The sequence below is a fragment of the Portunus trituberculatus genome, chromosome 37, assembly GCF_017591435.1.
Source record: "Portunus trituberculatus isolate SZX2019 chromosome 37, ASM1759143v1, whole genome shotgun sequence".
Taxonomy (NCBI): domain Eukaryota; kingdom Metazoa; phylum Arthropoda; class Malacostraca; order Decapoda; family Portunidae; genus Portunus; species Portunus trituberculatus.
In genome coordinates, this window is record NC_059291.1 from 6091687 (window position 1) to 6106686 (window position 15000).

The 15000-nt window shown below is 39.9% G+C and overlaps 2 protein-coding genes across 3 annotated transcripts in view; both read right to left on the bottom strand.

The window, feature by feature from the left end:
* Positions 1-5573, bottom strand: part of LOC123514012 (PXMP2/4 family protein 4-like) — a 7204-nt gene extending 1631 nt beyond the window's left edge. Inside the window, exons 1-5 of the mRNA XM_045271561.1 lie at positions 5463-5573; positions 3471-3605; positions 2988-3207; positions 2471-2602; positions 79-308 (exon numbers count right to left, since the gene is read on the bottom strand). Of these exons, the coding sequence (XP_045127496.1) occupies positions 79-308; positions 2471-2602; positions 2988-3207; positions 3471-3532 (644 nt within the window). The 5' untranslated portion in view covers positions 3533-3605; positions 5463-5573. The remainder of the gene's footprint in view (positions 1-78; positions 309-2470; positions 2603-2987; positions 3208-3470; positions 3606-5462) is intronic.
* A 1775-nt stretch (positions 5574-7348) lies between these two features.
* Positions 7349-15000, bottom strand: part of LOC123514190 (DNA replication licensing factor mcm7-A-like) — a 7805-nt gene continuing 153 nt past the window's right edge. Inside the window, exons 1-14 of one of the 2 annotated variants that reach the window (XM_045271846.1) lie at positions 14798-14912; positions 14105-14239; positions 13738-13847; positions 13051-13175; positions 12337-12517; positions 11540-11686; positions 10987-11160; positions 9974-10483; positions 9543-9724; positions 9192-9303; positions 8911-9075; positions 8659-8744; positions 8356-8476; positions 7349-7915 (exon numbers count right to left, since the gene is read on the bottom strand). In XM_045271846.1, the coding sequence (XP_045127781.1) occupies positions 7835-7915; positions 8356-8476; positions 8659-8744; positions 8911-9075; positions 9192-9303; positions 9543-9724; positions 9974-10483; positions 10987-11160; positions 11540-11686; positions 12337-12517; positions 13051-13175; positions 13738-13830 (1977 nt within the window). In that variant the 5' untranslated portion in view covers positions 13831-13847; positions 14105-14239; positions 14798-14912 and the 3' untranslated portion in view covers positions 7349-7834. Of the gene's footprint in view, positions 7916-8355; positions 8477-8658; positions 8745-8910; positions 9076-9191; positions 9304-9542; positions 9725-9973; positions 10484-10986; positions 11161-11539; positions 11687-12336; positions 12518-13050; positions 13176-13737; positions 13848-14104; positions 14240-14797; positions 14913-15000 lie in introns of those variants that run through there. The other variant, XM_045271845.1, reaches the window with a different exon arrangement.

A 15000-nucleotide genomic window follows, 5' to 3' on the forward strand; every position in this document is an offset into this window, starting at 1 on the left:
TGGTACATTTTCATTTACATGCCAATTTACGAGTATATCGCATGATAAGTTTGAGGAAAAAGATAAAAGAATTCTCACTTCCACGTAGACGGTCTGTAACCAAACACCTCCCTGGGACCGTCATGATAGTCGTAGTGCACCCGGCGTGTTGAGAGTCCTTGCGGTAAGTCATCGGCCTTGGTGTGCTGCATGTAGGAGAGGAACACCATCCACAGGAAAGAGCCGCACGAGATGGCCATCACCCTGTTCTTGGCTGGCACCAGACTGAAGTTGATGCTCTGGATCAGCGGCCACACCGACAGACTGATCTGCAGCACACAAACACGTGAGTCATGATAGTGACACCCACTTAAATTCTCCCTCACCTCACATGTGTAGATATGTCGTCAAAGTATTCCTTTCCATTAAAATTTCTGCATGGAAAATAATAAAACTATACTATGTCATACCATACTACGATAGTATATTTTACTGCAACATGAACTAAAATACATAAGAAAATATAAATTGTAATTATAACCTACGGTTGTTTAACTTTGTGTCTGAAAATGGAATCATGACATATACAAAAATGCACAGTAATTAACAAGGATAATGAAAACAATAACTGGTGATATGTTCGGAAACCTAGCTGTGTAACAATATGAAATAATATCTTCAGTAAAGAAAGAAAGATGTTTTAACTTCTACTTCGTAATTTGAATAAAATACAATGATAATAAGTTGACTTGAGTCATATTTTTCACATTGAATCAAATACGAATCAACATCTTAAAACATGTGTTCAGTTGTCTTACTTTCAACAACTGCCTACCCACCTCCTGGTCATTTGCATTTCATATTCTCAATAATCACCACACTTGTGCTCCTCTCGACATCCATATCCCTTATACTTATTTTATTCTTCCATTGTAATGAAAATTCGTGCTAACTTCAGCTGCTACAGCGTTGGAACTTTAGAAGATTCAAGAAGGCTTTTTCCCTTTCCTGTAACCACTTGCGTGGCGAGCGGCGGGCCGGCGGTTACATCACTGATGTCGCACGAGGGAACACGATGACTCATAGTAAATCGTGCTAATCTTTTTTTTTTTTTATTATTATTATCATTATTATTATTATTATTAATATTAATATTATTATTATTATTATTTTATTATTATTATTGTTATGTAGGTCAGGTCTCCAATCCCCATCTGCTGCTGCTTAAGCATCTATGTAAATATAGGAACATGAGATATGCAGCATTGAAATTCAAGTATCCGTCGGGAGCTTCAACGCCAACCAAGCTGTATGCAGGGTTGTTAATAAGGTGACATTTATGGGACACCAAACCTCGATAACCGCCGCCGCAAGCACCTTTGTTCAATTCTACGTGTCCCTCTTCTACTCTAGGTTGTTTCTTACCCCTAATCGTCCCTTGTCATTTCTAAGAGGATGAAAGTTATTAATTATCAGCAGAATTAAAGTGAAAACTGAAAAATATCTGTCTAATCTTTCATGGTTATTACGATTGTCTTATTTATGAAACAGTGACTCACGTGGTGTCAGAGTGGCTTCAACGGCAGTGCCAGCTAACTCGACAGGTACGTACTGGGCACTTGCTATGTGTTGGCACTGACGCAATGAGTGTGACACAAAAAATGAGGCGCGGGATGGGGAGAGTGGGCGAGTGAGTGTGGACTAGGTCATGTGTTTCATTCACCTACTGGTGACCGTATGGTTTTTCTTAAGTACCTGGGCGGAAAGTCTTTTCGGCGCATGGATATAAACAGTGGTCAAGTACGTCAATTTGTTCGATGTCCAGGTGAGGAAGGTCCGGAGAACTCAGGTTAAGCTACTGGGTATATCATAAGTTCAGAGTGAGGCGTGTGTAGGTCAAGGAGAGGGAAGCACCAAAAGGAGAAAGGGGGACAGTACAAGCATGCAGCAGGGAAAGAAATGAATGAATCGACAAAGACGCGCGGGGAGCATCACGTAAGAGACAGGCGTCACTTGTCTATTTATATTGATAATGTTTGTGAACTTCAACTTAATACGTTCTCCGGACATCGCAAGTGATATAGCTTCATTCCTTATATACATTCCCTTTACATAGACGTGGAATGTCGTGCAAGTTTTGTAACAGAAGCTGATTATTCAATATAGGGAGTGAGAGAAGCCGACCTGTACCCAGAGAAGTTTCGAAGCAGTTTCTTGTGACACTGACGCCGCATCAAGACCCGTGCCAGACAAGCTGCACCACACGACCACAACGGAAACGAAGGGTTTTTATGACAAACAGTATTTTCCCGTTTCTCTTAATAAAACACATTCAGATTGATAAGTGAGCTATACGACACTTTCTTCTCTATTCATATGCACACAACTAAATGTGTGTAACCTTCGATGTTTCAGGTGTGTCAGATTAGATGAGCCATCAGAGGTGAGACACGCTGGCTGGGAAGTAAGTCTGCTGTAACGTAGCACTTACCATCCACGTGGAAAGGAATTTTTGATCCCACTCATCAAGCGCTTCATCCAGTGGACGGCCCTCCACCAGCGACATCCCCAGGAAGAACTGCGAGATATTGAAGGGCGCGAACACCAGCTGGTCCACGTAGCCCTGTGGAGAGAGAGCGTTGCATGTTTGTGATTCGTGTTTAGTTGGACATGAATGTAGACATACCTTACAAGATGCACAAAAGAGGAAAAAAAATCAATAACATAGTAGTGTCTGTTAATCAATATTTTAATGTTATGATAACATATAGCAATCGTTATCGGATTATCGTTAACTTACCGTAACTAACATTAGAATTACAGGATTATCGATAGAAATTAGAAATGTCTGAAAACAGCCATCACAGGTAATCTCTATAGTTAATGGTGTCTAATACTGATCCAGGGAGACGCTCGGAAACAAACTTATATAGAGAGAGATCTTCAGTGGTATATGACTCACATGAAAACTCTCTCTCTCTCTCTCTCTCTCTCTCTCTCTCTCTCACCTTAGCGAAGGCGTGGTAGAGGGAGGCACCGGGCAGGAAGCGGTTCAGCAGCTGCAGCCAGTAGTGAAGCAGAGGCGCCGTCACCAGGCTGCCGTAGAGGCCATAACGCGCGGCCTCCTTAAAGTCCCACTCCTCCCGTGACCCGTCAAGCCCCTGCTGCAAGAGGTTCCCTGACGGCCACAATATTGAGTAGGTGACCATCCCTCGAGTCACGGGGTACCTGCGAGAGAGAGAGAGAGAGAGAGAGAGAGAGAGAGAGAGAGAGAGAGAGAGAGGCGAAGTTTAATAAAATAATTTGGATGTTTATAAGTCGTAAGTAATTAGAGGCAACAAGCTGCATGGCACGGAGGGACTCAAGGACAAAAGAGTACTGAATATGTTATAGCCGATTGCCAGAGATACAATTGCCAGTTGTTCATTCAAATGCCATTTTCATTGTAACATAACGGAAGGGTAGACAGTATAAATTAACCTGTCTCTTACCTGTCAGCCACCTGGCGGAGGCTCTTGACGAGGGAGGCGAACACGGAGAGAGTGGCCGGCATGCTGAAACGATAGGCTCCAAGCAACTGACTTGTTTCTTGAAATAGATGTAATTTTTCACAGTCCTCAGGAAGACTGAAAAAAAAGTCAGTTTTTTCTGTAAATACACATCACCAACATACGTCCATTACTTGCAAGAAATATTAGTTATACTGTATCTCTTACCACAGAAACCACAATACTCCCCAAACTGGATTTTTTTTTTTTATACCATGTCGGCTTTTTCACCGGAATTTATGGGCTAAAGGGGATACTTTTTAGGGTACCTCCTATCTCAAAGCCCACCCGCTAGGAAACCGTTGCCCCGAGTGAGGAAGCCCAACCTACACTCAGACCGTGGACAGGATTCGAACCTGTGCGCTTGGAGACCTCTAGGATCCCAAAGCACGCATGGTTCCACTACCACGGCGGCCCCATTTGAGTGACAATGGATATACGTTAATAGATAGGTGACTTAACGAATGACTATATAAACAAATACTTTTCTTTTTTTAAGTGTTCTCGGATTTAAGTTTCAATGACAGCTGGTTTATAACTCATTCCTTGTTGAGGAACGCCTTTTTATTTTTTGTGAAATGTCAAGATAGTGTATTCTTAGCACAGTTGGATCAAGTAGACCAAGAAACGAGGACTTCCCAAATGAACGGCGTTAAGTTTTATTCAACATCGCATTTCTGCCGAGTTATTCATGAAATTAGAACTCTTCACAATAAGTTTGACTCTTCTCGCTCATTAGCTTATTTATATGTTATTACTTGGCTTAATATTATTATCTTATTGTTGTTATTATCATTGTTATTATTATTATTATTATTGTTATCATTATTATTATTATTATTATTATTATTATTATTATCATTATTATTATTATTATTATTATTATTATTATTATTACTATTATCATTATTATCATTATCATCATCATCATTAATCTTTTCTGCTGACGGTGGAAGGTCTTGAAATGCAAGGATTTTTGAGAGAGAGAGAGAGAGAGAGAGAGAGAGAGAGAGAGAGAGAGAGAGAGAGAGAGAGAGAGAGAGCAGTGTTATGTAAAAGTAACCACTAGTAAATGGTATAAATAAAACGCAACAAAGGAACTAATACGTGGACACAATCACACAGGAGCAGTGGCATATATCGTGATTGGGAATACAAGAAGGCAGCACTATGATATAAGGACAACAGTCAAGTGTGTCACGAGACCCTTGCCTGCTATCCGCTGTAATGACAAAATGTTGGCAAGGGATCAACATTGCCGAAACAACACACACACGCTGCTCATGGAGTTCCGTGGCCAAGGAGCCTCACTGGTTAAGCAACCTTGCGTTGTAAGCACGTAAGGTAGCAGGCAAAGTAATAAGGAAAGAAAATACCTGGCGCGACTATAGCTGGATGAAAGATAATGACAGTCAGCCATATTCAGAGAGAGAGAGAGAGAGAGAGAGAGAGAGAGAGAGAGAGAGACATTACCCATAGATCGCACCTACAGGGCATTCATTAGCTGAATCGCAATTCGGAAAAAAAAACGGAAAACAGGAGCTACTTATTTCAGAGGATCAATTCACCATTGGGAGGGAAAAGCTAGAGGATACTTTATCCCTTAAGACCACGAATTTGTTGATATTCCATCGAACTGAGCAGCTTTGGGAAGAGTTTGCCCAGGAGTAGTAGTAGTAGTAGTCTATAGTAGTAGCAGAAGTAGTAGCAGTATTAATAGTTGCAGCAATAACAATAACAATAATAAAAAAAAAATAAGTAAGGAAGAAAAGCAACAATAAAGTAATGCAGCAAGCGAAGCAGCAGAACTACACCACCACCAACAACAAATATAGTTACTACTACTACTACTACTACTACTACTACTACTACTACTACTAGCCCAATGAAAATTTCAAGAGTAGCACGCGCAGCTATTGTATACAATGAGACTACCTTGAAGTTTCCCAGGAGGCGGTGAGCTGCGGTAAGATCGTCCCGTACAGGCGGTGCGCTCCGACTCAACTGGGCACGATATGCCACACACCTTGCTGGCACGGATAGGCCAGGGCAGGGCATGACACTTATCCTCGTGTGGAATAACAATCTAAAACGGTACACATAGTTAATAGGTACTTTCTGTCATGCTGTGGTTACGTAACGCTATAGCCTCTTCTAAAACTTATCACGTGACACAAACACGGTGTCGCGCACACCCAAACACTTGTGTTCAGGAAGACTGAGCAATTCAATGTTACCACTCAGTTTAATGAACTAGTACCAGATGGCATCAGTGAAAACAAAAAAAATATCAGAGAAGAGCAGATTGTACCAAATTAAGGAAATGTTTATTAATACTTAATATCAGATACTATAATCTATTAGTCCGATTGACAAGCTTCGGTCAGCAGACCAACAAATGTGATACGTGACTGACACTCATACTGAGAGTGAGTACGGTGGCCGCAGGAGTAAGGAGGGGTTATCTATATCTATAACTATATCATCTTTTTGTTATTTTATTCGTAGTCCTTTTGGTCCCTCATTCATTTTTTTTTCTTCAGTGTGTGTGTGTGTGTGTGTGTGTGTGTGTACTAGTGCTTCACTACACAAGTCGATGCAGCGTCACGGAACTTGCCTCGAGTGTTTAGTCAGTACAAGTCTATCCTAGTACCCTCCGTCACTCCTTACAGCTGCCCTCACGCTAATACAGAAACAGACACACTCACAGTCAGTATACCATCAGACACACACAAAATATGCACAGGTTGGGAGGAATAAAAAAAAAAAAAATTAAATGTAGCTGCTTGACGCCCACTTCATGCCTCCACAAGAGACTGAGGCGGAAGAGTCACCATGTTACGTGACGCCGCTGCGGCTGCCTGTTTCATGTACAGTACCTAGCAACAGTTGCCATTAGCTTATTGTTTGAAAAGGAAAGTTTGCTATCAGATTGATATTGATAGTACTGCAAAGGTAGTTAGTACATCTTATTCTTTACTTATGTTCGTAATGATAATAATGATATAAGTAGGTATAAAGTAATGTGAATCTTGTTGGTTCCTCACGCGCGCATTAATTGTTAGAGTACATTTTGACTCAGAATGTTTTTGAGAGAGAGAGAGAGAGAGAGAGAGAGAGAGAGAGAGACGACTTAATTAGCGATGTTTCTTTTAAGAGGAAGTCATTCAGAGTATCTGTAACACTGCTCAACGTAACCCTGTTGGGTTAGAATCCATGAAACTTGTCGGTAATAACAAAACCTTAACTAACGAACAGGTATGATAACATCGCAAAGAGGTCAGGTCGTAGTATCCATGAACACTTGTTACTGAGGTGGATGTCGCTAACCGATCCAAGAATGCTCATTTTGCAACACGTCACTATGCAGCCTTAGTTTATTCCAAACAATCTAAAACTGTCAAGTATACAACTTTTTTTTATTTAATGTAATTTGTAAACTTTCTCTATATCCACTGCCATGAACAACTTGTGTTTTTAAAGTTTCTTAAAAGTTTCATACAAACATACATTCATCCCCATCCTCTATCTCTACTCATTTCACTACTTCACTATGTCACTCTTACCTTACCTTTCATTTTTTTTTCCAAAACTATCTCACTCTCTCCTGAATCAGCCACAATAAATATCATCAGCAAATTGGATCTAATTTATTACCTTTAATCATGAGACCAATTAAAGGTGCAAAGGTTGGCATCCTACATGAAACAGGAACCACAGACCACTTCTACAACACCTACGTGTACTCTGTCTATCCATGCTATTAACATATTAATGTCTCACAGGATAACACTGAACAAAAACACCAAATAAAATAAAAATCATAATAACCAACATTTATTAGCTAAATTACACACACACACAAAAAAAAAAGCACAAATGACACCCCTAATATGAAAGCATTAGGCAAGTGTCAATACATACAGTCTACAGCTCCATATTTTCTTTAACTCAAAAATACTTATGCATATAAAATTCTAATTTATGAAAAATAAATCTTTAGTAAAAAATCTATCATATGTACTCTACAATTCCTGAAACAGATGTCTAAATCTGTGACCCTAACATCCTTACATGATGTTATGATTTGTACTTCCCACAAAGATATATCTCATATAAGAAGTATGGGAGATGTAATAATACATTAATCTGACTGAAATATCAAATGTGTGGAAGGATGTTATAAGGACTGAAATATCATATAAGAATAATGAAATAATAATACATAATGAAAATAAAGAGTACAATGAAGAATTACAAATGTAAACAATATTTCAAGAACCACTAGTTCATCATGGTTCATACCTTCACACAAACATCAGTTTGGTGCGTGCCTGGTTCAAGAACCACACATTAAGCTCCTCATACTCTTCAATACACTCATTCACCTGAAAATCAAAGTAGATAATTATAGATAAGGAAAAGAAAAACAACTTAAATACAAACAAAAACAATGCAATAAATAATCTGATATAAGTATGGCAAAACAGGACTGTCAAGATGAGTCAAAATCTCCCAATGACTGGGTGATAATTATGGCCTATCAATAAAATACTGGACTTCTGTTCCAATAAAAGTTTGATTCCTTATGAAACACATTACATCACCCCATTACCATTACAGTCAATCAGCACTTCTCTTTCCACAAATTCCATTCTTCAGCCACAGTCCTATCAATGACAGTACACAAAGAATCCCTAGAAACCAATACACTGCTGAAAATGTCTTTTCTTCAATTAGTGTCAAATTCCTTGACACATCACTTAAGACCTTTGTAAAATTCAATACTACCTACTACTCAATAATATTCACAAGCAACAGTACTCACCTGATCTGGTTTGTATCCCTTGCTGGTGCACTGCTCAAGGATGTCTGCCAATTTGATATTGCGATTTTCTCCAGCAATTTCACGAATGAGTGTGAAGATCTTGTCTGTTATTGTCTGAGCCCTTAAAATAAAAATATCAATCATTTCAATTAAATAATGTATACACATAGAAGATGTTACATAAACAAATCTTAACACACAAGACATTTTTACACATTTTGAAAGGAGAGAAATGCAAGAATAGCTTGTGACACAAATGTGTTTTACTGACATTTAGAAGCTTGATTTAGGCATATTACTAACCTTCCAATCTTGTCATTGTTGTGAGTGAGGGAGTCTTTACTCATCTCCATGAGCCGCATTGCCTCATTGACATCCTCCTTATCAACCTGAAATACATCACCCTCAGTAATATGAAATCCAAAGAATCCAAGTTTCATTAGTATAAAAAACAATCAATTTAACAAAGAAATATGACTACTCTTGTAGTATAAAGAATAGTACTTAAAAAATTCACCATAAACATTCCTCTCTCATGTCTAGAAGAGTTCTTACCACATCCACAAGCCTGAGGCGCGCCAGAGCAGTAGCGAGGCGAAGCACACCAAGCAGTGTACGTGCTGAGGTGAAAGTGGTGTCTTTGTTGTTGCGTGCTTCCTTGCGCATCTCTACGTAGGCTGACACTATGTAGTCTGTCAGATTCTCTGGGATGGTTGGCATCTGAAAGTGGGGATGAATGGAGATAAAACATAAAATGCTAGTCAGGAGAAAAAAGACAATATCAAAGGTGTTCAGGATAAATTCACAAAATGAATGAGTATTTTTTTTTTCCATACCTTTTTCTTGCAGAGGGCAATGTAGCGTCTCATTAGCTTCATTCCCAAAGGATTGAACTGAGTTGGAGGCTGTGCACAGTGCTGGTGGACGTAAGTGATGTGCTGGGCAAGCCTGGTTGAGTTTGGAGGAAGGGGGGGAAATAATATATATAAAAAAAATATATAAATAATCACATGAATCAAAAACATTTGTACATTAATCCCATTACCGTTTGTCAAACTCTCAACCAATAAGTCAAGCCAGTCCTCTGAATCAGTCACCAGTGCAGCATCACCTGCAAATAACACTGTAGCTGGTTCAGATCTGACTCACAAACTCACAAAACTCAGAACACAAATAATAACCCATACCTTAGATCATTCTCCCGATCTGGCCTGTCTTGAATAAGCCAAAGGAGGTCAAACCGAGACAAGAGAGCAGCAGGCAGCTGGATGTTCTGCTCCACAGTCTTCTTGGGGTTGTAGCGGCCATAAGCAGGGTTGGCAGCAGCAAGGATGCTCACACGGGCATTGAGGCTTGTCATTATCCCAGCCTAAAGGTGGAAAGTTATTTTCATTACTAAATATCAGTTTTCATATTCAAGATTTGGAAGAAAACATTACATCTGTACATTATGCTATTTGAAGATTACAATCAAATAATAAAAAATGACAAATACTGGAAGGTTTGGCAAGACTCAATTTAATGAATGCAAAGTAGCTACAAAATGGTGATAAGTTTCTAACATAATAATGCTTAATGGGCACAATTGGTTTCTTTGAGTTCCAAAGCAATACATTACCTTAGCAATAGAGATGGTCTGCTGTTCCATCACTTCATGAATTGCAGTCCTGTCAGCATCAGCCATCTTGTCAAACTCATCAATGCAACAGATTCCCTGGTCAGCAAGAACAAGTGCCCCGCCCTCCAAGGTCATTTCCCCTGTTAGTGGATCCTTCATGACAGCGGCGGTGAGGCCCACACCACTTGAGCCTCGGCCAGTGGTGTACTGGCTGCGGGGAGCCAGACGGTCGATGTAGGACAAAAGCTGGGACTTGGCCACACCAGGGTCTCCCATGAGACAGATGTTAATGCTACCTCGGATCTTCATGCCATTGGGATTACAATCCACACCACCCACAAGCAGCAACAAAAGTGCTTTTTTCACATCCTCATGACCATAAATCTCTGGGGCAATAGAGGTTGCTAGTTTGTCATAGAAGTCTTGCTCTGCTATTTGCTTAATCTCTGCTTCAGTCATCTCCTCATTTCCAAGTTCATCATCTTCTGTCTTGTTCATCTTGACAATTCTCTAGAATAAATGTTAAACACAATTAGAGATCTGTGGTTGCACTTACCTGTTTTACAAATAATGAACAAAATGACCAATTAATGCATGAGAAAAAACATAATAGAGAAAGAAATCATGAAATTCTTTCATGAGAGGGAATACTGTTATGTATCCAGTTATGGAAGGGAATACTGTATGTGTCCAGTTTTCAAGGAAATTTTCTGTACCAAACTAAATGTTGTGACAGAGGCTTCTGAAAAATCTTTTGGAAAAAAATAACTAGGACAGACTGATTCAATTTACTTTGACCTTATCTACATAAGCTGTAACTAGAATCTAAAATGTAATTCAGTTTTTTTTATATTATATGCTACAGTATCACCAATGCTTGAAAAGTTTGAATAAAGCAAGCTGTAACCTTTGAGAGAGAGAGAGAGAGAGAGAGAGAGAGAGAGAGAGAGAGAGAGAGAGAGAGAGAGAGAGAGAGAGAGAGAGAGAGAGAGAGAGAGAGATAAAGCACTCACATGAGCATCCAAATAGGTGTCTGACAGGAGTCCCTGCACGATTGCCTTGAAGCCATGACGAACCATGGGCAGGAAGATTCCTGTGATGGCTACGTGATCTCCTGGCTGGCATCGTCTGGTCTGCTCACCCCGGCACATAATTGTTAAGGAGCGAGGGATGTTTCCAACTGGCACCTAATGACCATATAAAACCACATAATCAATTAAAGTCTGACAATCCTTATTTACTTGTATCTTAACATATGCTTCTATAAGTATTACACAGCCACACAAATATTGGAGTCAAACAAATATTGAATAAAAATTTAGTTGAAAACAGACAAGATTGGCAAGCCTCTAATATAATAAAAATATCTTATGGAAATTTCTTCTAAATCACTATATTCTCCAAACATTTTTACTAAAAATATTGCTAGTAATATTGAAGTACCTCACTCCTACACCAATAATAAATTACCACAAACCAAGGTTATATTTTCTCAGGATGACTTTCTCTTCTATTCCTAGCAATGGAAATCACTAGCATCCACACATGTGCAGGTAGTACACTAACCTGGTCAGAGTGTTCTTGAATCTTAAGTTCCTGGAACTTTATAAATTTGGAGCCACGAGTCTGCAGGTAGAGGCGACCACCAGACTTGTTGACACGGCAGTCTGTGCCAGGACACAGCAGCTGTGGCATGAAGCTGGTCGAACTGATCTGCGGAGATGAATAGTATTTTTTGACTGTGAATCTTGAAACACAAATTCTTTTGGTCTTGTTGGTTGATTTTGGTAGATATTTTGTGATGATGATGTGCTAAAATTCTCTTATGAGTAACCATATATCTGGCAGATAATGAGTAACAGAATAACAACTCAGGTATGGTAGAAGGTACAATGAGCAGAAGACTAAACAGTAAAAATGGAAATCAATTATCTTGGAGTGGCTAGAGAAAGATAAACAATTGATAAAGATGATTTGAGAAAGTTAGGGAAGGTCTTTGTGAGGAACTGTGAAAGAGGTATATATTGCAACTAAATGGAATTATAAAAAAAAATGTCTACCAAAATGGAGCAAATACCATGTGAGAGAAATTACCAATAAAATAAGAGGACACATTAAAAATACATGAAGCGATGGAAAAAAGCAAATGGGTGGGCTGAGAGGGAAAACGCATGAACTGAGGGCACAATATAAAAAGAATGGATACAATATTCTCATGGCTATCCAATAGAAAAAGTTTTAAGAAACATGAATCTGAGAAGATAAGTTCAGACTATAACTGAATAATAACCATTCATTAGCTATGAAAGAAACATCAGTCCTTACAGGCAGAACATGACAAGTATTAGCTCTGAAACACTCACAGGTTGATAAGTTTCGGCACCACACTGGTCACAAGTATAGGTGGCCACCTGCAGCATGGGCTTCACTTCAGTGCAGCGTGTGATAATGCCCCGCACCTGCACCAGCTTGCCAATGTGTGAAGCCTTTACTGAGCGGATGGCTTGTGGCTTCTGTGTTGATGGGGTTTTGAAGTACACTTCACTGTAATCAGAAAAAAGATCACCATTTCACTTTTCCTTGTTAAGTCCACATTTCCCTCAAGAAATTTACCTCATTAGTCTATTGCAGTGGTCTTCAACCTTTTTTAATGTCGCCCACCCCTAGTGGTGATTAAGTAGAAGCTGTCCACCCCACCCCGAAACTGTCCACCCAGGTTGAATAGCACTGGCGTGATTCACGACAACCAATGGCGAGACAGTCCCTTACATGGTTGTACTATCGGGGTCTTGCAAGTAGACAAGGTGGCAACCTCAATGTTACAATAGGTAAATATGTATCTGTAGTATGTATTTTAAGAAATATAGGAGAGAGAAAGAGAGTGAGTTTCTTGTATATTAAACAGACACGTGCAGGTGAGGATCTCGTCCACCCAGTAGTCCACCCCTCACTTAATCTCGTCCACTATAAGGTGGACTGTCCACCCAGGTTGAATAGCACTGGTCTATTGTACTCGTATATATCAAGTACAACTAAGATACTATGGACTGGTGAGCAGAAGTAAAAACTATACTCACAATCTCCTCATCAGCTCTGGAGGGTATCTGTTCTGAGACTCGTGTGGTTCACCTGGCTGGCGGAGACGCTGCTCCATCATAAGACGGTGTTCAATGTATACATCAAGTGCATCACGAGCCACTGTCTGCAGGCAGCCAAGAGCAGGCGTCTTAGTTACTCATAAGTACTAATAGTCAACGACAAATATACAAAAAAGGTAAGAGGTGATGTGTTTATTATTCACATACAGTTCTCATTAGCATTCTTCATATGCTCAGGTCAATCTAAACTGGCCATTTAGGTGTGACCCTGGGCTTCACCAAGATTGCCCCACTACTGCCACCTCTCCATAGATCATGGGCTTGCTTTCTTTCTTCAACCCTGCTCCACCTTCTTAATTCTTACTCTATATCTATCTTTCTTTTCCCCCCTTGTTTCTATATAAATTAGTGTATTTTTAGGTAACTCTAACTCTTGTTCCACATCACTGTTGAAGTAAAAATCACGTAGTGCTTTCTGTATAAAAGTCTCCCCTCATCCTAAATGTGGCATATGAGTGGGAGAGTAGTATGGTGCTAATGGAAAGAATGATTCAAAGTTATATAAGAATAAATATCATGTCTAGCTCACTTTATGAAAAACTAAGAGACTTGGTACTTTGTCTGGTAGAACATCTTTTATATGCATGTCAAGAAACAAGAACTTACTTCTCTCTGCTTGTAATCTGGTAGCATCTCCTGTACAACATCAGAAAAGAGCATGACATAACGGCGGGTGTTCTGCACCACTGCCTCTGCCATGTCAGGGTCAAACTCAACTGTACGAAGAAATAAATGGAGTACATGGATAACTATGAAGACATTGTAATAATTATGTTGAAGGCCTTACAAGATACTTTTTGCATTTTAACAATCTCATTTCACACACTTTACTAATGTATTGCTCCAAAAGTATATCCTAATTAACATAACATACCCATGTAACTGAATCCACTAATAACATTGTAATAAATATTACAACAATAATTCAGATAGACTCATTACACATACAATCTTAGATGGTACAAATACTTGCCCACATCATCTACGTCAATGGAGAGGCTGGTCTGCTCCCGGTGTGCAAGGTTCACCAGCTGGACGCCGTACTTGAAGTGCTTGCGACCGTCTTCTCCCACTTCATTGAACTCCGCCAGAAATGTCTTGATGGACTCTGGTGGACACAAGAGGAAATGAACTGCCTGCAGAACTTTGCTCTTAACGGATTCTCTTACTGGTGGGCTTCCCACTCCCACACATCCAATGATAGAGACCTGGGGAAGCTGTACCCTACTGAATCATTGGCAGTAAATACGTACTTACATGTTAAATAGACAAAGAAGAGCAAGTCATTCTATGATAATAAATGTTTGGATTTGGTCATGATTTACTTATGGTACATGAAAGAGGCCTTTCCACAGTAACCAGTTTGTTAGGGAAGCACAGTTAAAGTGAAATGCGATGACTTCAATTGATAGACTTCCACGTACACTCGTTAATAAACAGCTTACTTAGGATCGTACACTTGAGAGGCCAGCAGGTACCCCAATGCTCCTGCCAGGACCCGAACCATTCAACTCTCGACCAGATGGAGCCAGTCACCCTTCTCCTTACCCTTGTTCATTCACACAAACCAGGAAAGCAAACGTCAAGAATAACGAAATGTGTGACAGCAAGAGTCTGAGTGGTGCGAAGAACACTGGCACACACACACACACAACTGCATACCCACCAAATCAATCTTCAAGGGACTGGCGTGCCTGCAGCGTTTATCTGCCCCCTTCCCCCACTTTGCATGGCCATTCTCCACTCTGTGTCACACTAACTCACGAGGGTAGCCCACCAAGTAAGAGTGCACAAGAGGCAGGTCACCAGCCCGCTACCACCACTGACCTGACAGCCACTAGAATAACATGAAGTAGGTCAAACAAGTGA